The sequence below is a fragment of the Vigna umbellata genome, chromosome 3, assembly GCF_029865625.1.
Source record: "Vigna umbellata cultivar VRB3 chromosome 3, Vumbellata_1.0, whole genome shotgun sequence".
In the NCBI taxonomy this organism is placed as follows: Eukaryota; Viridiplantae; Streptophyta; class Magnoliopsida; order Fabales; family Fabaceae; genus Vigna; species Vigna umbellata.
Genome location: NC_142167.1, coordinates 8323894 through 8346863, shown reverse-complemented (window position 1 = coordinate 8346863; position 22970 = coordinate 8323894). Strand labels below are relative to the sequence as shown.

The window sequence follows — 22970 nt, the reverse complement described above, 5'->3', positions numbered from 1 at the left end:
CTTTCTCCTTTCTTTCTTAAAGCTCACTCATTTCTCTCTTCAAGCCTTCTCCTTTCTCTCTTCAAGCTCGCTCCTTTCTCCCTTCAAGCTTTCTCTTTTATCTCTCGTTTCTCTTTATTTTAGCTTCATCTTCTTCGGCGAAGCAACCCGGCGAGAAACATGTTCTCCTTTACATTGATTTCGATAATGAGAGCAAGATATCTCCACTATTCCCTTTCCTCTTTCGCGTTTTCCCTTTCCCCTTTTCGACTTCCTCTTTCCCATTTTCCATTTAGCCTTTCCCCTTTCCTCTTTGCCAATTTGTGTTTCTTGTTTCGTTAATTATTTTTTGGATTGTTCTAACGTGAATTTGTTTTTATGCAGTTGTGTGTGCAACATTCTTTCAAAACCAAGTTTGTTGATGTTTTGTATGGAAGATTGACTCATGAGGAGAGGAATGTCTACATGATAAAATTATGGAATGTCTACTTGATAAAATTATGGAATGTCCACTTTCCAATCATGCTGACGTTAATATTTTAAAAAATTATTGTAATGGATTGTATCGAACATTTCCAATTAACAACATGTTTTTTCAATGTTAATATTCATGGATTGAACCAAAATATGTTTTCATCATGGAATGTTAATGGATTTGATACACATGACCATTAAACTCACTCATCCATCTCAAAAATTGAAAAAAGTCACTAAAGCCACAGGCAAAACCATCCTGGGGAGTCTAGTTGAACTACCTTGGTTCAAACACCTATAAAAGCTTTTTCCTCCACAGTTGAGTGGGACAAACTGTGTTTTGATACACTTCGACACCATCAATGATGAGCAACGTGAGACATCCATGCAAAAAAATAGAAAAAGTCATCGATAGGACACAAAAATGACCTTGGGAGTCAAGTTCTTCGAACTGGAGAGTAACATGTAACTTTTCGTACAAATCAACAATCAGTCTCTGGTAATCGATTACAGGGACAGAAATAGAAAAAAATAGAAATAAATCACCCGGGACAGAAAAATAACCTTGGGGAGTGTTGTTCATATAACTAGAGAGTACAGTTGAAGTTTCTGTACAAATGACATTTTTTCTCTTGTAATCGATTACGAGAGTAAAAAGGTTGTTCATGCACTTTCACCTAATAACTTAAGCTTTTCGACATTAAAGAAACTGAAAATACTAATTCTTGAGGTCAGATTAACTAGCAATAAAGTATTAACCCTCTGTACCCATCTTGAATAAAAATTGGTAACTTAATGTAATTATGAAATCCCCTTGCCATGCTAGTACTATATCTCTTTCTTTTCCATTATGTTTGACTTATATTTTGTTTTCAGGTGGTAAAGAAGGTTCCAGTTCTTGCTGGTGTATGTGCAACTGATCCCTTCCGCAGAATGGATTACTTTCTTAGACAGGTGGAGTCCACTGGATTCTCTGGGGTACAAAACTTTCCTACAGTAGGGTTATTTGATGGGAATTTTCGACAAAATCTTGAAGAAACGGGAATGGGATATAGGTGGGTATTTGGAAAACAATTTCTCATATCATATTAGTTAGAGTGTTACATCTCTCCCAACTTTATTTCATTTTCCTATTAAATTATCAGCTTGGAAGTTCAGATGATCCAGAAAGCCCATAAAATGGGTCCCTTGACAACTCCATATGCATTCAATCAACATGAAGCTATTGAAATGGCTAAAGTCGGTGCTGTTATTATAGTTGCCCATATGGGTCTAACTACAACAGGCTCCATAGGTGCAAAAACAGCTGTTTCACTTGACGAAAGTGTAATTCGTGTACAAGCTATTGCAGAAGCACCACACAGGATCAATCCCAATGTCATCGTGTTGTCCCATGGAGGTATGCAAGTCACCTCAAAAGTTTTATGAATGTATATTTGAAGTTTTATGGATGCACTATTTGAAGATTAAATATTAAATTAAGTGTTCACTGGTCAATCATTATTATTTGGGCCTAGACCAGAAGTGTAGAATGCTTATTAACAGATAACTGAAAAGCATCTTCCTATATCTTATGTTGGAGCCATGTATTGAATCTTTTCATGTTTCCTGTTCATATTGAAAAACTTCTATTTGGCTTAATTTGTGTATGGTCAACCCAAAAGAGTGACAAAGTTAAACCAAAAGAAAAGAAAAGAAAAAATGGTACGGTCAAGGAGGGTTTCAGTAAAAAGGAATGGAAAAGGCTTTGATCTGTAAGCAAAGAAAGATTGGACTCGATGTTTAGATGTGCTTTAATTTTCAAAGTGTTTGGATGCTCTGCACGATAAGTTTTCAGTGATGAATGCGACATCCAGTGAGAAAATTTTATGCAATTGTCTTGGATGACTTTTTAGCGAGTTGTTCTTGAGTATGTTGGTTTTTGGTGTGAGAAATTCGTTGAGAACAGTGAATGTATTTGTTTATTGTTGATGGTAAATTTTGTGGTGGGGGATGTGAGCTTTATCATCATTGCCCATTAAATTATGTTTGTTGTTTGCCTTGTGTGCTTAATTTCTAGTTTGTGGGGGAATGTTTTACCAGTAACTTTTGGCTACTAAAGAGGCCGGCTCTTGATGTGGTTATTGAACTTCACTGAATTCACGGTTCACTGTCCTTAATAGAGTAGTTGTTTGTGTTTGTCAACTTATAGTCCCAGCTCAGAATAATCTCTTGGAATATGCAGGTCCAATATCTGGTCCAAAGGAAGCGGAATTCATATTAAAGAGAACCAAAGGAGTCCATGGGTTTTATGGGGCTTCAAGTATGGAAAGACTTCCGGTAGAGCAGGCTATTACAAATACAGTTAAAGAGTACAAGTTAATTTCTATTCATTAAGGTTTAACATGTCTGTACTTTTTTCATGTCAGTTTTCTGTTTGTTATATTGCTAATGTGGCTGTTTTTTTGTCATTGCATAGAGTTTGTGAACATTATAGGATTTACTGATATAAAATTTTGGAAATAATGAATCACAAGTATTGTTCAAGCCGTTTTCTTTTATACTCTAAAGTGCAGAGGATGCAGTTTGAAGTTCAAGTAATTACCATTGACAAGATATTCTTGAACGGGTTATAACAAACTCCTAGTTTGTTATGCATAACCCGTATATCAACACTACTTTTTACTTGTGAAAGCGCACCTTGCACTTCAAAGGATCTTGATACACAACACACGTAGCCAAGAGTGACTGTGGGATCAACCATGTATTGTGTGGGGGACTTGCACAGATTGATATATTGCTATTTGTTGACTGAAATAGTAATTTTACTTGTGTAAAACTCTGATTAGATAGAGGTCAAATTACTTGGATTATATCAGTTTATCCCAATAGTTATCAGTTGTGTACTTGTCTCTCGTTGCTTCATAAGCACTTTCCTGCTTTTGTGTGGATTATTGTAGTGGGCCACTAAAAAAGACACAAGACTACCTACCCTCCACCTATATATACTGTGGTTGTTTCATATAAAACCATACGCGAAATTTGTTAGAGGTATAGCGGTTGGTTTGTTAGGGTATAATGTGGGAGGTAATGAGAAGGAGAAGAAAGGTAGGAGGGAAGTGAGGCCGAACAGTTTTGACCGTAAAGGCCGAACGGTGGAAGGCATGGAGAAGTTAGGCCGAACGGTGGACAAAAGGGAAAGCGAGGCCGAACGGTATTGATCGTATAGGCCGAACGGTATTGACCGTAAAGGCCGAACGGTGGAAGGCATGGAGAGGTGTTAGGGGCTGGCGAGTTTACGAGAGAAGAAGATATAGGAGAGAAAGAGAAGGGGTCCGTACGGTAGAGGACAGTGGCCGAGCGGTGGAAAGAGGGAAGCACGATGGCGGAACGGTTGAAAGGGGGGAGTACGATGGCCGAACGGTTAATAACAGGGAGCACGAGGGCCGAACAATTGAAAGGGGGGAGTACGATGGCCGAACGGTTAATAACAGGGAGCACGAGGGCCGAACGATTGAAAGGGGGGAGCACGATGACCGAACGGTAGAAGGAAGAGAAAAAGAGGGCTGAATGAGTGGGAGCAACGACGAACGTCCTGAGCGAGTGGGAGCAACGACGAGCGTCCTAACTGACACAACAGTTAGGATGGACGGGAAATTCATTAGAATTTAAGGACGTAACTCAGGATATTATTACATAGAAGTAAATATAGTAAATAAGGATAAAAATATTCTTACCAGATAATTATAATAAATAGGCATAATTACTATTATTCTTTACCTTTTCGGGAAGGAGTAATTAGTATTAATAAAGGAGAAACCTAGGGTTTAAGGGATGCTTTTGATTATTGAGTTTTGTGACAGACATTATTGTCTTGTGAGGGAGGTTATGCTGTCAAAGTAATTGAAGGAGGTTATGCTCCCAATTATTGTTTACCCTTGTTTATTCAGATATTACCATTAATAAAAGAGATTCATTCATCCATTGTTATTCGTTTATTGTTCTATTAAGTGTGAGAGAGTGTGAAAAGTTATATTTGAGTAGTTTACGTACTCAGGTACGTAACAGGTTTCTTCCCACGCATTGTTCCAACAAGCAGCAGCTAGTTATTCTTGTGATTTCTCCCAAAGTTTGAACAGGACACACATCATCTACCACCAGGTAATCTTACATGCAATTCGTAACTCTATTCATTAATAGTATGCAGATAATAGATTCGGATTACCATTTCTTAGAAGTAGTGTGGTAATTGGATTGATAAGCATATATAATTCTTCCACGGATTTATTTCATGTGATGTTAAATCTGCAGATATAGACTACTCTCTGCTGCTTTGTTCTTATCAAGCCTTCCCTTTCTTGTGATTCTCCATGACCTTCTTTTATGACTCTAGCATAGTTTTGCTCAAGGACTTCAAAGTTATTGGGCAACCGCTCCTTAGCCTGGGTATGTGTGCCTTCTTTTCTAAGCAAGTGTCTAAATCATCAAGGGTCCACCTACGAAGGAGTATCTTTTAATTGTCGTTTATAGAAGCAAAAAAAAAAAAATAGGAATCGTGGTATGACATAAAATACTCACGTATAACCACCAGCAAGCCTGTGTAAAAAGACTAACATTGTCACTTTTGCCATATTGATCCCAAGGCATGTCCTAGGCCCTGATCCGAAAGGTATGAAACTGTATGGCTTTTGATGTTCCTGCAGATATGAGACGAAAAGTAATTTCTTGACACAAGGACGTGGCAAAAAACAATCAGAGAAAGAGCCAAAATAAGTAGAGAGAAAGCTAATTACATCAAATCTTTGTGGGTTGAATTTCAACGGATCATTGTACAAATCAGAGTCGTGATGTATGTGAGTTGCATCGATGTTAACATGCCAACCTTTCTTTATGTCATACCCTGTATGGTTAGTAACATAGTCATAGAAGGCCAGAAAAACTAATGACGCCCTCCTATAATTAAGCAAACCATGATGAACATAATTGTCTTGATATCTTCAAAGGAGTTGAGTAAACTCACCTTCGATCGTGCAGTCTTGAAGTGCGACACGAGGAAACCATAGCAGGACATTGGACATTCTCAATGTTTCCTTGACTACCTGGATAGAACACGAATTGATTCTTAACTTTGAACTTTTATCGTATGAGCTTCCAGTTTAGATAGACAAGCAATCATTTCATGGCATGTGCGTATTTCTAAAGTATAATTCTAACCTTCAAACCATAACGTATGTTGCTTAGATCTTCATGGTTAAGTGAAGCTCCGTCTGGTTTCATATTGGTTATAGATAACTGTTCTTCCTGTAAGTCAAGATGAAACTCTGGTCATTTTTTCTTGTGCAAGTGAGCACATAGTTTTCTACAATGAACTTCCTTCTCGTACCTAATACCACCTTGAGAAAGAAAAACGGGGTTATCCCTTCCAAATAGCATCAAAATGACACTTACAACAATACCGGATATGACAGAAAATTCAACTGTTGATTCGGTTAAATATAATGCTAATACTTATGGTTGGTAATTAATCTTAGTTGACTAGAATATGTGCAGCATCTCACCCTGAGTATGTCCTGTGCTTCTCTGTTGTCATGTAGAAACTTTACACTCCACATCATTCCCGCTGCCGTGGTCGTTTGTCCAGCAATTATCAATGTCAGCAGGTTATCCATTATCTCCGAGTCATCAAGTTTTTCACTGGGTGGGAGTGAGTCTCGCTGCAACATGGACTGAAGAAAGTCCTCTCGAGTTTCTTCTCCCCTCCTACGTCTGGCAATGATCTCTCTGAAGGTCTCCATGAGCCTTTTACGAGCCTGCTTAACCATAATAAAACCTTAGGAATCATTTTTCAATTTAGTTTTTAAGTATCATCTTCTCTCCTGAGGAGTCCTTAAACAGATTAAACCTCGTAATTATTTGTATAATTTAATTAGGTTACAGATTGCTTAGGAGAGAGGGTGATTACTTTAAAGACTGAATTGATATTTTATTCAATTTTTTGGATTTCACTGGTTCAAGATCGAATAAATAAAGAAATTGATTTTAATTTTTTATGAGAAAAAAATTGATATTTCAACAATTTCTTTTATTACGAAGTTGTGCCGTGATATCAACAGTTGATTTTTTTCATCAACCACTAAACTTAATTATTTTACCCATTAAACTTCAGACGCAAAAAAACAATAAAAGAAAAAAAAAGTAAGAAGTTTGATTATTATTTTTTTACTCAAATTAACAAGTAGGCCATAGAAATTTAGGTACGTCTATTATGGTAATTTTTTTTAAAAGAACAAATATTTATATTGAAGAACTTGTAATGTAAGTGTGTGTATATATTTATATACTTTTTAAAAGATATCACTAACCGTGATGCCTTTATAGTATCTGGTACCAGGAATCATGATGGGAATGGATAACATGGCGTCAGAGGCGGCGTTGCAGTCTTCTTCGATCTGTCGTAGTAATGAATCCTCCGTGATGCTCATCAGCATATCACACATTGCATCGAATGTCATCTTTATATGCAAACAGTTCATGGGAGTTAGGACTCGGAGCACATTATATGTTGATAATATAAAAAAGAAATACGTTATCATTTAATAATAAATTGTCATTATTGTAAATATCTATCATTATTTCTGATAAGCTTACAATATAAAATCTATATTAGGTATTGAAGATAAAGTCGTAAAAATTGTTTTTACCTTCATACAAAAGTTCAACACTTTGAAACTTTTCCCGCTTTCTTCTAGCTTTTGTAACCTTCCACACAATAGTTTGTCAAATTTGGTGACAAATGCGGATAGGGAAGTCATGGAAAATGGTTCTGATAGAAGACGCCTTATTCTTTTGTGACTCTCAACGGGTACACATAATAAGCTTTTCTCTCCCACGGCATCTGCCATTGATTTCACGTAACCCTTGTTGAACAGTACAAAGTCATTGGCAAATATGGTCCTTGCTCCTTCAGGATTAGGAACAAATACGTGGATCTTCCCAAACAGCCTTGTCTTAAACCATCTCCCATTCCTATTTCAATACATACCAACTTTAATGCAACATCTTATTTTGATACCTAAAAATTTTTTAAGCACTTGACATTTACATTTTTTATCCTTCAATCTCTTTTTCTTTACAAGTACCAAAATTTACTTTTTTTAATATCTATTTTATCCTTAAAAGTGGATTATATGAAAAAAACATTTTCCGCCTTTAATATAGCTTACAGTATGCTTTATCAAGTTCCTCGAAACTTAAAAACTTCCATTCACGTGTCTTTGTATTGTTTTCCAAAAATTAAACTTGAGTCTATGTATTGTTTGGAGAAAAGAGTAACAAAAAAATAAAAGAGATGTTATAAGACCAGATTCTGGTTGGAAAGAAAAGCACTTAGAATTTACAAGTATATATAGGAAGAGAAAAGTAAGTAGTGACATACCATAATCGCCTAAGTCTGACAAAATCATAGCATCCCCTTGTGCTATTAGTGGCTGAAAGAAAAGCAAGAGTTTCCCCGAGAAAAGGCAGTCCCAATCTTCCAGGAATCTCTTCTCTGTGGTTTGTTGTAGCTCTCTTCCATGCTTTTGAAGCGAAATATGTTACTCCTATAGTGAATAATGCGACCAAGATTATGTGGTAACAGTTCTGCACTACCAATAGTACCTCTTCTCTCATCAACAGATTCAACATCTCTTTTATTTTTTTGTTACTCTTTTCTCCAAACAATGGCTTGCTATGAAGGAAGACCAAGAAGTAGCAACCCATATATGGTTCCTTAAAATAATATATAAAAAGAATGACGAGAGCAGCTTGCTTATCAGTTCAACATATGCTTTTGTTTGTATAATATTGAAAAGGAACTAGGAGCATCTTCGAGGGATTGGTTACACAAAAAGTTGGAAGATTCCGATTACAATAAGACATTACAAGAGGACGTGGAGCTTACATTCATTGGACACGCTCCACGTCAGCGTTTTTGAAAAAAACATGCAGACTGAATAAGGGTAAAAGGGGAAAGACCAAAATTTGGGTAAGTTTTCATTAGGGGTTCGTTCGAATATCCATTTAGGCCATTTAGGTTTGCTTTCTCTGGCGTATTGTTTTCCATCATTTTTCATTGGCGCCTTCGATGTCCATTTAAAAAAGCTTGTTCGGCGATTGTGAAGGTCTTTGATAGGTGTGAAGGTTTAGCATCATTGTGCCGCTCCCAAAATCTTGTGTGTACTCGCTCTGCTTCTTAAGCTCGTGGCCAATTCGTTCCAAAAACCTAACCCTAAAACGCCAAAAATCAACGCTTTTGCAGGCTCACGTGGAGCTCGTCAGCTACGGCTTACCCTCCGGTCTTCTTCCCGCCACCACCGTCCTGGGATATGCCGTGAACCGGACCAGCGGTGAGTTTACCGTCAAGCTCGGTGGCGCGTGCAAAATCAAGCTCCCTCCGGACAACTACGTTGCCACCTACTCCGACACCATCTCTTGGAAAATCGTGCAGGGGTAAATTGCGGAACTTGACGGAATTAGGGTTCGCACATTCTTCAAGTGGTGGTCGATCACCGGAATCCGCTCCTCCGGCGACGATATCGTCTTCGAGGTCGGCATGGTCACGGCGAAGTATCCATCGAAGAATTTCGATGATAGCCCCGCGTGCGAGGGTCAACACTCTTCTCGAGGAAAAGGTTAGTTTTTTTTTTTCGCCCCAGTTTCATCGTGCTTAATATTTACTTTGATTATTAGTTGCACACGTATTTAATCGAGTTCTTCAGTTTATTGTTGTTGTAATGTACTGTGTATTTGAATAAAGTTTTGGATGCGGAGAGAATGACTGAGAAAGCTCCACTGTTATATGGTTCTTTCATTTTTCATGTCTTGAAATATTCCACGATTGTCTTTTTATGTTACAAAAGCAAAATGTTGACACATGGCCATGAAAAAAAAAATTACTTTGTTGGTCTCTTATATAATGAGTCTGATTAGTTGCTTGTAGTGGATGTGCTCATTAGAATTGCAAGCCTACGTTGCCCTTTTTTCTGGGTTTTAGTGTAGTTTATGGGATATAGAATTTCAAATGTCATCATTAAAGTTTTGGAGAATATTGGTACTGTAATTGGGTTTTTGTTAATATGATTATAAGCATAACAATTATTATTGTTAATGATTTTACTTGGTTTGTAAGATTTGACTATTTTTTTATAGACTGTGTCCTCCTACCAACCATGTTTTATCTTTTCTTCTACACGAAGATCCATGGTAAGGTTTTGCTAAGGCTGGCAAAAGCTATTGTGGTCTATTAATTATGCATTTGCAGCAGATGTTTCTTCTGGAATCATTCTTGGAAGGGAGCTTGTGAATTCTCCTCCAATGTGCTACATCAGGTTCGTATTAAACTAATGTTTATATGTTGCAGATAGGTTAATTTGACTAAACTTCTTACCAAGCTCTATAAAGAAAGTAAAATAAAGAAAATTTTTGAAAAAAATTAAAATTAGTTCATATATCTCAACTTTAATCTTGTATTTTTTGTCATGGGTTTGGTTTGACCGCCAATGTTTTTTATTTTTTTTTTCTCATTTTCTTTTAATAATATTTGTCATGTGATGACAAATGATAGATGTATTTTAAGGTGCCGACCTAACTAAGATGTTAAAATACAATGATGCCATTTATAATAAAAAAAACTTAAGAATTGACTAGAACTTTGGCAATTAAAAGGCTCTTGCAGATTGAAAGGTAATACAAGCTGGACCATGCATCCACATCTGGCCGTGATATGTTTGAGAGAATAACTCTTTATTCAACCTTATGACAAAACAATTGGAAGAAAGCACGACACAAATGTGCAAAGGTAAAATATCACAAATGTTCTTAGATCTATATATTTATATACATAATTTCATTATATTGTGCGTATAGAAGATAATTGTTCATATTACACACTACAGGAAGATCTTTATTTTCCTCGTCCTCTGATACAAGATTTAATATGGGATGGTTTGTATGTATTGGCCGAAACCACTTCTTACTCATTGGCCTTTCAACAAATTGGTTAGAGAAAAGGCACTTCAAGTAACGATGAATCAAATCCATTATGAAAATGAAAATAGTTGATATATAAATGTTGGATGTGTGGAAAAAGTAATTTATATATGCTTCTGTACAAATTGAATTTGAGCTTCTCCCTTCAAATAAGCAACAAGTGTTGTGTGTTGTATAGATACTAGGTATGCTTGCTAGAATCCCAGATTATTTATCGGTTTCTGAAGATGGAATGACCTTGCAGGACAATTAGATTATATTTTTATCTCTTGCAGGAAGATTATTTTCAATTTTGTTTCTGAAATTTATCTCTTGCCTTTCGAGGCATTTTGGGTCTATTCTCATTGCTAATGGTATCAAGCTTTATTTTTCATTACCTTTATATGGATTCTAAAAGGATTACTTTTTGGGTCAATCCTTAATTTACTTTTGTAGCATTGCGTGCCTATGCTTTCATTCATATATGTTAATTTTTTTTAATAAATTTAATCTTATTTTCTACAGCTTGCAATATATCAGGTGCAGTCACTGGACTTGAAGAGGACATTTGTCTTCACTTTTCTCGGTTTTACTTTAGTGGGTCCAACGTTATATTTTTGGTAATTCCCTAGAACCTATGTTGGTATGCCTGAAAGTAGACTCTTTGTATAGCCTCATAAGTATGAATTTGTGTCGTTCTTTATATAATATAATGACATCGCAACCCAACAACAGTAGTAATAAGTGACATATGTTGGTATAGGTTTTTTTAATAATGTTGATAATTCAACTATTTTACCAATATCAAATTAGATACCAATATCAAATTCAGCAGCTTTTTCATGTAGTTATTTAACGCCAGTTGGAGTAAAATTAACTTCTAGTCCTAAGTGTTTAAGATGATTAGTAGATGCCCCATTTGCATAGGCAGTTTGTACAACACCAAGACGGGCCTGGTGGGAATTTTTTATGCCTTCATTCTCATTAAGAAAGCTCAGTTGCTTCCTAATAAATACGGTAAACAGGGATAGCATGTTGTCCCCATCAACAAGATCAATCCTACCACTGCTTTCAGGTGGTACAATAAAATAAACTAGCCGATTAGCATCTCCATCCAAACTAGCGCACCTACAAACTAGCACTAGCTCCATTAGTAACGACCATAATAAATAAGACCAACATAGCAGCACCAAAAGAATGCATCTATTAAATGAAATGCTAGAAATTAAAGGTTATTATGTGAGAATGGACACTACTGGAAAAACGTGATTTACAGACGGCATATTACCGAAGGCTTTGAAGCCCTCGGTATTGAGATGATTAGCGAAGGCTTGTAAGCCGTCGGTAACATTCTCTCTAATTTAAGTCTCAGATTGGAATTTTCGTTCCCTAATTTCATTTTCTTCACACTTCGTCGTTTTCTCCAAATTTTCCAATTTCCCTCCCCTTTGTTCTCTTCTCTGAAGCTTCCCCTTCCCTTCCCTATTCTGCTCGTGCCCTCCAATGTGCCCTCCAATATTGAGCGATTCTGGGACAAGTGAGGGTTGGTTGGTTGACACTGGTTTAGGGATTCTTTGGCTGGGATTGAAGATGACGGTTTGGGGGTTCTAAGCCTAGGTTCGCTGAGGCCGGTTTGGTGGTTTTGCGGTTGGGTTGGTCGACGCCGATTTGGGGGTTTTGCGGCTAGGTTCGTTGACGCAGGTTTCGGGGTTCGTGGGAGATGTCCGGAACGCGGCGGCAACAACAGTCTCACTGAAGGTTGGTAGATCTGGAGCGAATAGCATTGCGATGGTGATGGAGGTAGCAAGACGTGCTACGGCTGTTTTTGTGGTGGCTCTGTCGGTCTGCGAAGGGGATAAGATCGCAATTAGGTGACTCTCGCGATTATCATGTTTCTCGGCTCTACCGCCGATGGGGCTTTAGATCCGAACCAGCGCGTCCCTTTGTAATCACTCTTCTTCTCGAAGTCGTTCATGGAGGAGATCGGTGCTCTGCTATCATAGAAGGCCTTCCCTATATGTGAGGAGATCTCTTTTGGAGGATTTTCGTGAAGGGTTGGTCCTCCGGTTGAGGTTTTTTGTTGAAGGCTGGTGGAAGAGTGGTTGATCGAGCAAGAGGGGAGAAGCGGCAATGCTCTTACCATCAAAACCGTAAGAGGTTAAAGTGGTTAGCAAGCTCAAGAAAAGCCCAGGTAAGGGGAGAACAAAGTTATATCTAATGCATGATGGGTTACATAAATGAATGAGTTTTGGGTGGATGTTTTATGGTACTTTTTGTGTTTTCTCTCGTGTTTGGAAAATTTCTATGTAATGAGAGTGACTTTGTTTATATTGATTTATGTATGAATATGCATGAGGGAACAAATGACATTGATATGATGAACTTTTATCTGTAAAATGTGATTGTGTGAATGAGGAGAGTATTTTTATTGGGAAAGAAGCAGACACGAGATCCACTCTCGGTCTGGATTCGGTAAACCTAGTGTGTGACGTGTTCATAGGATCAAGAGAGAAAGGTTAGAATGCAGCGTGGGAATGAGTTGAATGATGAGTGAGGAGGTTTAGAGTAAAAGGGTGTATTGGTGATGAAGGAAATAGGTGAAGGAGAAAAGAAGAGTATGAATGATATAAGACGTGGAAGAAGAGAGAAGAGGAAATAAAGAGGTTATGTATGCTGGTTTTAGAAGAATATGAGAGAGATATTGGAAAGAAAGAAAGTGGTTATTTGAGTTAAAGAAAGGAATGAATGGTTTCAGGTCTGTGCATAAGTAAGGGTTGTGCAACTTTTTAGAATGTAGAAGAAATAAGAAAGTTAAGAATAGGAGTTAAGGATGGTCCTACAAGCTTTACGAGGAAGAAAGAAAAGAGCATGCATGTGGAAGGATTTCTTATTTTATTTCTGTAACGTGTGGGTGATGTGTTTCAATAGGAGAGCCACGGTGTGGTGGTGATGTGAAGAAAACAGAAGAAGAATAGACAAGAGTGTGTGGTTGTGAAACTGTAGGTTTGTTATAATTAATTATGAAATAAAAATGAAATTGACTTTGCATATGTATGAGTTAAAAGTAAAAATTTGGAATTGGAGTCTGAGATTGAGATTGAGTTTGAGTTTGCACTTGAAAGAATGGGAGTTCAGCAAAAGCTCATTTCTTTCTTCTTTCATTCTTCTCTTGTATTCATCATGTTTCCCTTGTTGGTTCATCACAAGAGCACCAGAAAATTACAAGCAGCCCTTCAAGAACCAAAGATACTATATATTCACGTTTGAAACATGTCATTGCAGGGTGATTTCCTTTGTTTTCTCGGAGCCATCCAAAAGGCTGTCTATGTGTATTTACTGGATGTGTATAATTTGTGTTTCTGTTTTGCAATTCTATAACATCTCCAAGAACAGTAAGATTGAGAGAATTCTTTGAGGAAATACTACCATCTGATGGCTGTCTTGATGTTTTTGCCCGCCCTTATCTTCCAGGTGATTTGGGACTAGAGAAAAAGGGATTTTTCCACTTAGTATCCATTATCCATTTTCTTTGTACTTCACTTGAAAGTAATAGGAAAATGTACTACTCAAACACTCCCCAGACTGTTTACCTTATTTCCAAATAGCCACCCTTAACCTTTAAATATGGATGAAAGACCTTTGTCTCTCTAAAGCTTGTAATAGATCCTTCCATATCTCTGAAGTTGTTCATTATGACTTTCTCATATTGATTAATACATATGATGGTCTTGAATTTGTCCACGTTATTTAAAAAAATAATCCTCATTTTATTTCTTTTTTAAAAAATTATTATAGTTTCTATTTTTTTTGCATGTAAAAAATAGATAAAAGGTAGTCATTTTTCTCTCACCTGATGTTGAAATTAAGGTGACTCATTCAAAATAATTGCAGGTGGTGTCAATGCATTTTCTCACTTGAAATCAGACCCACCAATATATATATATATATATATATATATATATATATATATATATATATATTAATCTCACATTTATCGTATAGGTTCTCCTCTTGTTCTTTTTCTAAAGATTTTCTTAAATAAACGTCTATATATAGGTTCTCCTCTTGTTCAAGCATGGATTGTCAACAATACACTAAACCAAAACAGCTAGTTTGATCCTTCTCAATACTTCTTAAAGTTATTACAGTGTTACATTTTTTATTGCCTTAACTGTTTATTGGTTTAGTGTTAAGATTTGGATTGATGTTTATATTGTTGGTTTGTGCTGATCTTAAGTGTTGTGGTGCAGTTTTCAACTTAGAGACCTTATTCATTTGAGGTAGCATCTTTAGGAAGAGGAGCTGAAACAGAATATTGGTTGAATAGGGAACTTTCAGCTGCTGTAAGTGCTAACTTCAGTTCAAAAATCTACAACCTGTGAGTTTTTTTTTAATTCATGTCATTCATAATGAATTTCCTACCATTCCAGCTCTGCATTATTGAACTTGATCATGCTTGACTATTGAGGTTGAATTTTAATTATTTGTTATGATTGGTGTTTTTGCTTCTGTTGTCAATTGTGTGAATCTGTTCCAGCTTTCAATTTTCATTTTCAATCCGTGTTTAGGTGGTTGTGTAGCAAGATATTAACTTATAAGGAAATGATACAATGTCTAGCCTTGGTGATATGAGCTAAAAATGCCAAAACTTGAATTTTATTGCACAAAATCTGAATAAAAGTCAAACTGGACCCTATAACGTCCAACTAATCTTGATTCTTCTTAATCCATTTAAACTCATGACCAATTTATTATCACACTGCCACTGACCTTACTTGTATTTGTATTTCACTTAATTTATTCTTTCTCTTTTCTATTTCTCCCTTGTATATCTTATGGTTATCCTTTCTTCATCTCGTATTTTCCCACACTCTCTTATTTTCCCACACTCTCTGATGCCATTGGTGAGAATCATGATGATGCAGCTAGTGAGGCGCAAACTAGTTTTGATAATCTCATGCATGCTGAACTTGAGAAACCCTTGCCTGATATTCTTGCTATTATATCTGGTTGTTCTGAATTGCTATTATACCTGGTTGTAGAACATATTAAAACTTCTGATATTCTTCATGATGTGTGCACTGAACTTGATGATAGTTTTGTGGATTGTGCTGACTTAATTGATGAATCTGCTGTTATTAGTAAAGACATTTTCAATGAGCCAGCGCAGGTTTATTCTAACTTTGAAATTCCAATTGCTTTGCCTGAGCTGTTTATGCATTTAAATTCCTGTGATTTGCTGCACATTGATGCTATAGAGTCTATGATTGAAACTGATACAGTTTTGAATGATAATGCTAAACTTTCTTAATTAAGTTTCAGCCATTGAACCCATTGGTATAATTGCTGTTTTAAAGTCAAATTTACATAATTGCCTTGATGAAATTTGAGTGATAATAGCTTTGAATTAACCTTTGATTCTGCTGATGATGCATATGTTAGTACTGATTTTGAGATGGAAACTGTGGAATCTGAGAACCTTATAAAGTTAGGACTAAACTTTGATCTAACACAGTTTTCTGAAAATTTCAGATGTGATTGTGAATCTGGTTCTTGCTCCATTTGCACTGAGATAAATTCTGTTGCACAGCCAGAACTAAGAGTCCTAACAGATGCACCTAACTTTGAACTTGATTGTTGTGCAGAATTAAAGGAAGCAAAGAATGCTAAAAACACTAAGGCAGTTATTTGGGAGGAGGAAAGTGCAGAAAGGTTTGGAAAGATCTCCAGCCTAGTGCCACACACACAACAACTGCCAGTGGAAGGAGAGATGTTGCTGCAGCAGAGAGCTGGGAAGGAGGAAGGCAAGGAAGCCATGGAGACACTGCTGAAAAGAGTGGCTTGTAGTTTTAGTTTGTAGTTTGTAGTTTTAGTTTTAGTTTATAAGAAAAGAGTGGCCTATTTGAACAAATTTTCTTCTTAGTGTAGCTTGTAGTTTTAGTTTTCTTTTCCAGCTTTATTCTTGTACATGTTGTGTTCAGTTTAAAGTACAAAAAACATCTAATATACTTGTATGATTGAAAGTTTAAAGTAATTTTGATGGTACTTCAAAATAGATTGAGAAACACTGTTTTGGTAACATTGAAGCTACTGGATTGAACCACAATGCAGGAGAGTAATAAAAAATCACACGAAATTAGCACCAAAGCAGATCATAAACTGCACCATAATTGGTTATTGGACAGCAGAAAATTTGCCCTTCGGAAATTACCGAAGGCTTTTGCTCTTCAGAAATTACCGAAGGCTAAGCCTTCGGTAATTACGAAGGCTTTTGCCCTTCGGTAATTACGAAGGCTTTTGCCCTTCGGTAATTACCGAGGGTTTTTGGCCCTCGATAATTATCGAAGGCTTTTGGCCCTCGGTAAATGTTAGCGACAAGGGATTTACCGAGGGCTCTTTGGCTGTCGATAAGCCTTCGGTAATTACCTTTTACCGACGGTTTTGGGCTGTTTTCGAGGGCTTCTGGCCTTCGGTAATGTCCTTCTTTTTGTAGTGGGATCATGATGTTATTATATGCTATGCTAGTATGGTTTTACGGAGTTATATGGTATAATTGTGATGTTCTATGTTGATTAGTGTATAATAGAATTACTGGCTAAAATAGTCAAAATGATCATATTGTTTAAAATATTAATTGATTTACATATTTGAGACATGACAAATTTTACATATTGATGTAAACTTTTTAATTTTTGCCGCAATTTGGTAACATCCAAATATAGGAACATTACACGGTATGTTAATTAATAATTTTATTTGATTACACAACGATTTGTATTATTTATGTATATGTTTATTTGAATATGATTTATGATAAGAGGCTTTTAACTGTAATATTTAACAAGAGTAATGTTATTGTAGGAACAATTACAACTTTTGCGACAACAGATGGTTTGTCAGACACAAAGAAAGAAAATGTTCTTTGAAGTAGGGTATTGAAGAAATGTGGGATGTTATAGGCAATGATGAAATCATGAAGTAGGAGAACATGAACAAGTTGAATACACTGAAGGTGGGGAAGAAATTGTAATAGAAGGTCAACATGACTTGATTGATATACATATTGAACACAATGTCCATGAAATATGATTTATTAGGATACAATTTATGTTATTGGTTTTCAGGTTGTTTAGTTTGTGTAATGAAGAATATGTTGTATTGTTTAATGTTTATGAATCTAATGATTCAATATAAAATGTTTCATGGTTTAAAATATAAGTTTGGTTATATATAAAAGTTTGGATGCCAACCATATAGTAGTCCTTACATTTACAAGAGAAGGTGATAATGATTCATGGTAATGAATTTCATCTTGGTCATATTTGACAGATATGATGAAATAAGGATGGTGGGACAATGTTTGCACCAAAGAAATGTGATCATTGATATTGAATTTAATCACTTATATCATTGTACATAACCTCTTTCAGAAATATCCACATAGGACGAAGTAGATCACTACTTACTGCACCAATATATTTGATGAAATCTAACCTCAAAAACCACAACATTTGTTGTTCATAAGAAATTGAGTATAAAATCACATAACACCCACTATATAACCGCTTACTACACCAAAAAAATGTGATCATTGATATTGAATTTAACCACTTTTATTGTTGTACAAAACCTCTTTCAAAAATAACCACATAGAACTGAGCAGATAACCACATACTGCACCAATATATTTGATGAAATCTAGCCTTAAACCACAACATTTGTTGTTCATAAGCAATTGAGTATAAAACTACATAAGACCTAATATATAACAATTTACTGCACCAAAAAAATGTGATTGTTGTTATTGAATTTAACCACTTTTATTGTTGTAGAGAACCTCTTTCAGAAATAACCACATAGGACTTAGTAGATAACCACATACTGCACCAATATATTTGATGAAATCTAATCTCAAAACCAACATTTGTTCATAAGCAATTGAGTATAAAACCACATAATACCTAATATATAACAATTTACTACACCAAAGAAATGTGATTATTGTTATTGAATTTAACCATTTTCATTGTTATTGCACCAATAAATTTGATAAAATGTATCCTTAACAACACAAACATATGTTATTCGTAAGCAATTAAGTAAAATACCACTTAAGCATGAGTACATAAGTACTTACTACACCAATGAATGTGATAATTGGTATTAAAGTTTACACTTTTATTGTTGTACGCCATTTTTTTTATTTGTACATAACTATCTTAACAAATAACCACATAACACTTATGACATAACCACTTACTGGACCAATGCTTGTGAAATCAGTTTTTCACTCACTTATGCCATCTATCTTTAATTTTTGCAGGGTGTTCATAATTATTAGCTTTAATCATTGTACTTCGTTGTGCAATGGTTTAAGAGTTATTCAACTGCAACATTGGGTGACAATTTATTTCGTTAATAATCATTTCATCAGTTGTACAAAACCACTTTAATATATAACCACTTTAACCAGTTACTGTAAGAATTTGGCATTTTTTTTTATATCACAGCATCATATAAAACTTAGAACATAACATACATTACATTACTACTTAATGCAACAACACATTCATGAAGCTAACTTTAGTACTTCACTAATTGTACTACATAACAAAGCCGTATAACCACGCACAATATTCGAAAATGACAACAACGATAAAATTGAAATACAAATCAACAAATTATGAAAGTCCTCAATTTGTTTTACTTTTAATTGTTCTTGTTTGATCCACTGCTTTCATGTTTGTCATTGTGAACAGGTGGAATCAATCATCAACGGACCGGGTGGAGGCTTTTGGTAACAATTGGTATTGATACAAAAACGCACACACCCTAGGTTTCTGTAACCTGGCTCTGGATACCACTATTGAAACTGGAAGCAATGAAGTTTAAGGAAGAGTTTATTCTTAGCAGAATAACGAAGACTGAAAATGAAGAAACATAACATCACTAACTTTATTCACAGAGTCGTAAGGTTTATATACATGCACACAGTACAATAACAGAAAAATGGTAACCTGTTTTTACACAAAACTTGAATTTGCAGCATTAATTACCATAGTTCATAAAATAATTATGTAACAAACTTTTTAATGTGTCTGCAGGATGACTTGGTTGAACAACAGAGTCAAGGCACATTTGTGGCACAAGGTAGGGAGGACCTCCTAGTACAGCCACAGGTCGGCTAAACCGTCCAGGTCGTGTGCGTGCTGTTGGAGGAGCTATTGGATTGAGGGACTACTTTGACCCTAAACCAAGAAGCACAGAGCCGTGACTCAAGAAATGGTTAGTAGCATCAAGCAACAGGTGCAAGTCGAATTAGAGGAAAGCATGGGTGAACGCTTCAGAATGCTCAAAGAAAAACTTGCGATAATCACCCAACAATATCAATAGCAACAACAACAACAACAAGAGCAACAACAAGAGCAAGAACAATAGTCACAACAGGAGGAGGCCCCTATAGATGATCCTACTGCACCTCGTGTGAGCACCAAAGGCTCATGCTCTACTATAGATCGTACTGATTACAGTATTCAGTATGAGTTTTTGGTTGATGAGGATCTTTCGCGTGTAGTGGTCGTGGGACGATAGATTGCAGGAGGCCAGAACATTCATGGTGCTCCTTTATTGCCCACTCACGCGCGGGTAATGATTGATGATCCAAGAGACCCCTAGGCTCGAGTGCCGGTGCCTACATCTGAAATCCAATTCGTGGGGAGGCCTTAGGCACATTTATAGCTTGGCCTAAGGCTATGATCATGCCATATTTTGGCCCACTAGCGGTATTATATTCTTCTTTTTATTATCTTAAATCTTCAAGTTATAATTAAACAATTCCTAATTTTGTAAATGTGAGTTGTAGGTCTGCCGTCCTGAGAAACAACCAATTGCTCAACCTGTGAATGAGGCTCCGAGGAATCAGAAGACCATGATGCTATATCCATATTGACCTCTAGATTAAATACGTTGAGAAAATGACCGGTAGAGATGTTGTGGGAGTTAAGAACATTTGGCCTCGAGTACCATGTTCCATTATATATTAATTTCGATGATGCATATGAGATCATTGGTGGAGAAAAAATGCTCAACATTTCATGCATACAACTATGGTGCATGTAATTTTTTTATGGTTATTTTCCAATTTGTATATTAGTATTATTAATTTTTAATAAATATACTTAACTTTATTCTTACAGGTACATGGACACCGTCGTAGTTGAATCAGGTCGGGCGTCAGTTTATGGTTTTGAACCTCAGACCATTCAAACCATCAGGAAACACATTAGATTCTAGAAAATCATATATTCAAACATGGATGACTGAGTCTAACAGAGAGATATATATTGTGTCATACATTGATGCGTATGTGTTTCCCAATATTGTCAACTTTTATCAAATTTTAATCGATAAACTAACTCACTAGTTGTTGGTACATGACAGGGGCCATTGGCAACTCATGGTGATCATTCCAAAAAAAGCACACGTTGTATGGTTTTGTTCTCTTCATAAGAAGATTAAAGCGGAGTTGAAGTCCTTGATACAAACGTAAGTATTACATTCATTCTTATCAATTCATTATGATATTAATATATTAACTTATGTTTCTAATGTTTCAAATTTGTTTAGAGTTGTGACTAGGACCAGAGGACAACAACTTGAAATTATATATCTTAAGGTTGGAATTCGTTTATCTTTAACCTTTAATTTCGTAGTCAAATTTAAACCATTACATTTGACTAAGTTCTTTCACATGTTTAGTGTAATAAACATTTTCCTGGGCATGTGGCTACTATATCATGTTATGGATGAAGGCAATCATCCGAGCAGAAATCAGAGGAGAAAGGACTGAGGTAAAAGTTTACATTTAAAAATTTAGAAATATCAATAAACTTTTGACATTAATATGAATATAATATAGTAAAGTTTCTTGATTATGTAGTGGTTCAACACTACCTCTCCATTGTCCACTTCAGTAATAACGACGATAAGAGAGGATTGGGCACGATATTTGAATAAACATTTTAAATAGCTATATAGCTTTAGGTTTTTCCTTTCATGATAGTAGCATTTGCTTACTTGTGCAGCTTTTAAATGAATGAAAAACTGGGTTCTTTAAAGTTTTGATGTTAGCATCAGCGTCTTTTAGTTTTACTATTTAATTGGAATTGATGAATTGATGATAACATGGTTTAAATTAATTAATTCTGTGAATATATATGAATTGGAAAACTGGTTTCTGTATTTCAAGTTTGGTTGAATGAGCTAAACCGAATCAAATCCAAAAAAAAAACACTGAAGGTAGCGTCGAGTATACACTATTTGACCTTCAAACATCAACAATAACGTCATATATAGAAAACTTCGACGTTAACCTTACGTCCATCCCCTTATGCTTGACGTCAAATATTCCTTTAAATATATATATTTATTCAATATTACTCAAAAATTGACGTCTTCCCTGAACTTCGACGTAAAAATTATGTCCTTTATCAGCCGCATGGATGTTAAGTTTACGTATATTCCCTACTACATTAGAAGACAAATCTTACTATAAATATAAATATTTATTTAAATATTGAAACGTCAATCTCTTTGCTAAAGGACGTAACCTGACGTCATTGCACAATGTCGACGTTAGGTTTACGTCAAATATCAATATAATCGACGTGAAATTGTTATTAATGTCACTTCGTAATCTTCGACGTAAAAGTTACGTCGTCCGCTATGACGTCGGTCTCAAATTCGTCATTAAAAGCAAAAAATAAACGACGTAATACATTGTTTTTGCACTAGTGCTCATCACGCGAGCAACCTCATCACGCGAGCAACCTCACCACGCGAGCAACCTCATCACGCGAGCAACCTCATCACGCCACCACCCAACGCGAGGAGTGCCATTACAAGTTCAATCTCTCCGCCACCACTCTCCCTTCATCATCGCGAGGCCGCCATCATCCTCCAAGAAAACGCAGCAGTTCAAAACCCAGAAAACCCAGATCCTCAAACCAGAAAACACAACAACCCAAAAACCCCCAAATCAAACCCATAAACTCAGAAAATTTCTTCTTAATTTCGTTTTGGATTCCCTTCCTTATCAGCAGAAAAAATCAAATCATGACCCAAATCAACAAAATCCAAAGTTGCTGCAGCATCAACTGATCCTCCAAAACCTATTAAATCCAAAATAGGTGCAAAAGTAATTGGCGAAGACAACATCTTTGGGAACAGGGGCATTGGGCAAAGTGGTTGTGTTTTGGGGAGGATTAGGGACAGGTTTGGGATGATCGTCGATCTCGATAAAGATGATGTTAGTGGCAGAGACAAAAGCTGCCCTGGTGGCGGAGGAAGGAGGGGAACTCACCGGAGGAGGCGAGGGCGGATGCTTCTGAATTGATGAAGAATTTAGGGGAGAAGAGTCGTTGGTTGAGTCTTTGGAGAAGGAACTGACGTCTTTAAAAAAGGTGAAGGTAGAGGGTGAGGTTAGGATTAAGAATTTCGAGAGGAAGATTGGAGTTCTGGAAACCAAGGAA

At 36.1% G+C, this 22970-nt stretch overlaps 2 protein-coding genes and 1 pseudogene across 4 annotated transcripts; 2 read left to right on the top strand and 1 right to left on the bottom strand.

Moving 5' to 3' along the window:
- Positions 1-1295: 1295 nt before the first annotated feature.
- On the top strand, positions 1296-4590 carry LOC124821412 (toMV susceptible protein tm-1(GCR26)-like). Of its 2 annotated transcripts, XR_015784935.1 has the most exons (5): positions 1296-1508; positions 1599-1852; positions 2678-2830; positions 3004-3495; positions 4501-4590. XR_015784935.1 is itself a non-coding variant. In XM_088109215.1 (3 exons), exons 1-3 carry the CDS (start codon positions 1387-1389, stop codon positions 2827-2829), a joined length of 528 nt encoding a protein of 175 aa, XP_087965341.1. In that variant the 5' UTR covers positions 1296-1386; the 3' UTR covers positions 2830-2979. The 2 variants fall into 2 exon arrangements, 1 of the variants encoding a protein (XP_087965341.1); XM_088109215.1 differs by lacking the exons at positions 3004-3495; positions 4501-4590 and having other exon boundaries at positions 2678-2979.
- A 195-nt stretch (positions 4591-4785) lies between these two features.
- Positions 4786-8187, bottom strand: LOC148201557 (abscisic acid 8'-hydroxylase 3-like). Its single transcript, XM_088109214.1, has 9 exons — positions 7868-8187; positions 7134-7458; positions 6795-6944; positions 5991-6242; positions 5647-5733; positions 5453-5531; positions 5226-5332; positions 5011-5129; positions 4786-4928 (listed from the first exon to the last, which is right to left on the bottom strand). Exons 1-9 carry the CDS (start codon positions 8116-8118, stop codon positions 4814-4816), a joined length of 1485 nt encoding a protein of 494 aa, XP_087965340.1. The 5' UTR covers positions 8119-8187; the 3' UTR covers positions 4786-4813.
- Positions 8154-16495, top strand: LOC148201556 (uncharacterized; annotated as a pseudogene). The gene is made up of 7 exons (XR_015784958.1): positions 8154-8198; positions 8620-9104; positions 9622-9800; positions 10138-10270; positions 10966-11060; positions 14691-14818; positions 16086-16495. The product of XR_015784958.1 is annotated as an uncharacterized LOC148201556 (transcript).
- The last annotated feature ends 6475 nt before the right edge of the window (positions 16496-22970 follow it).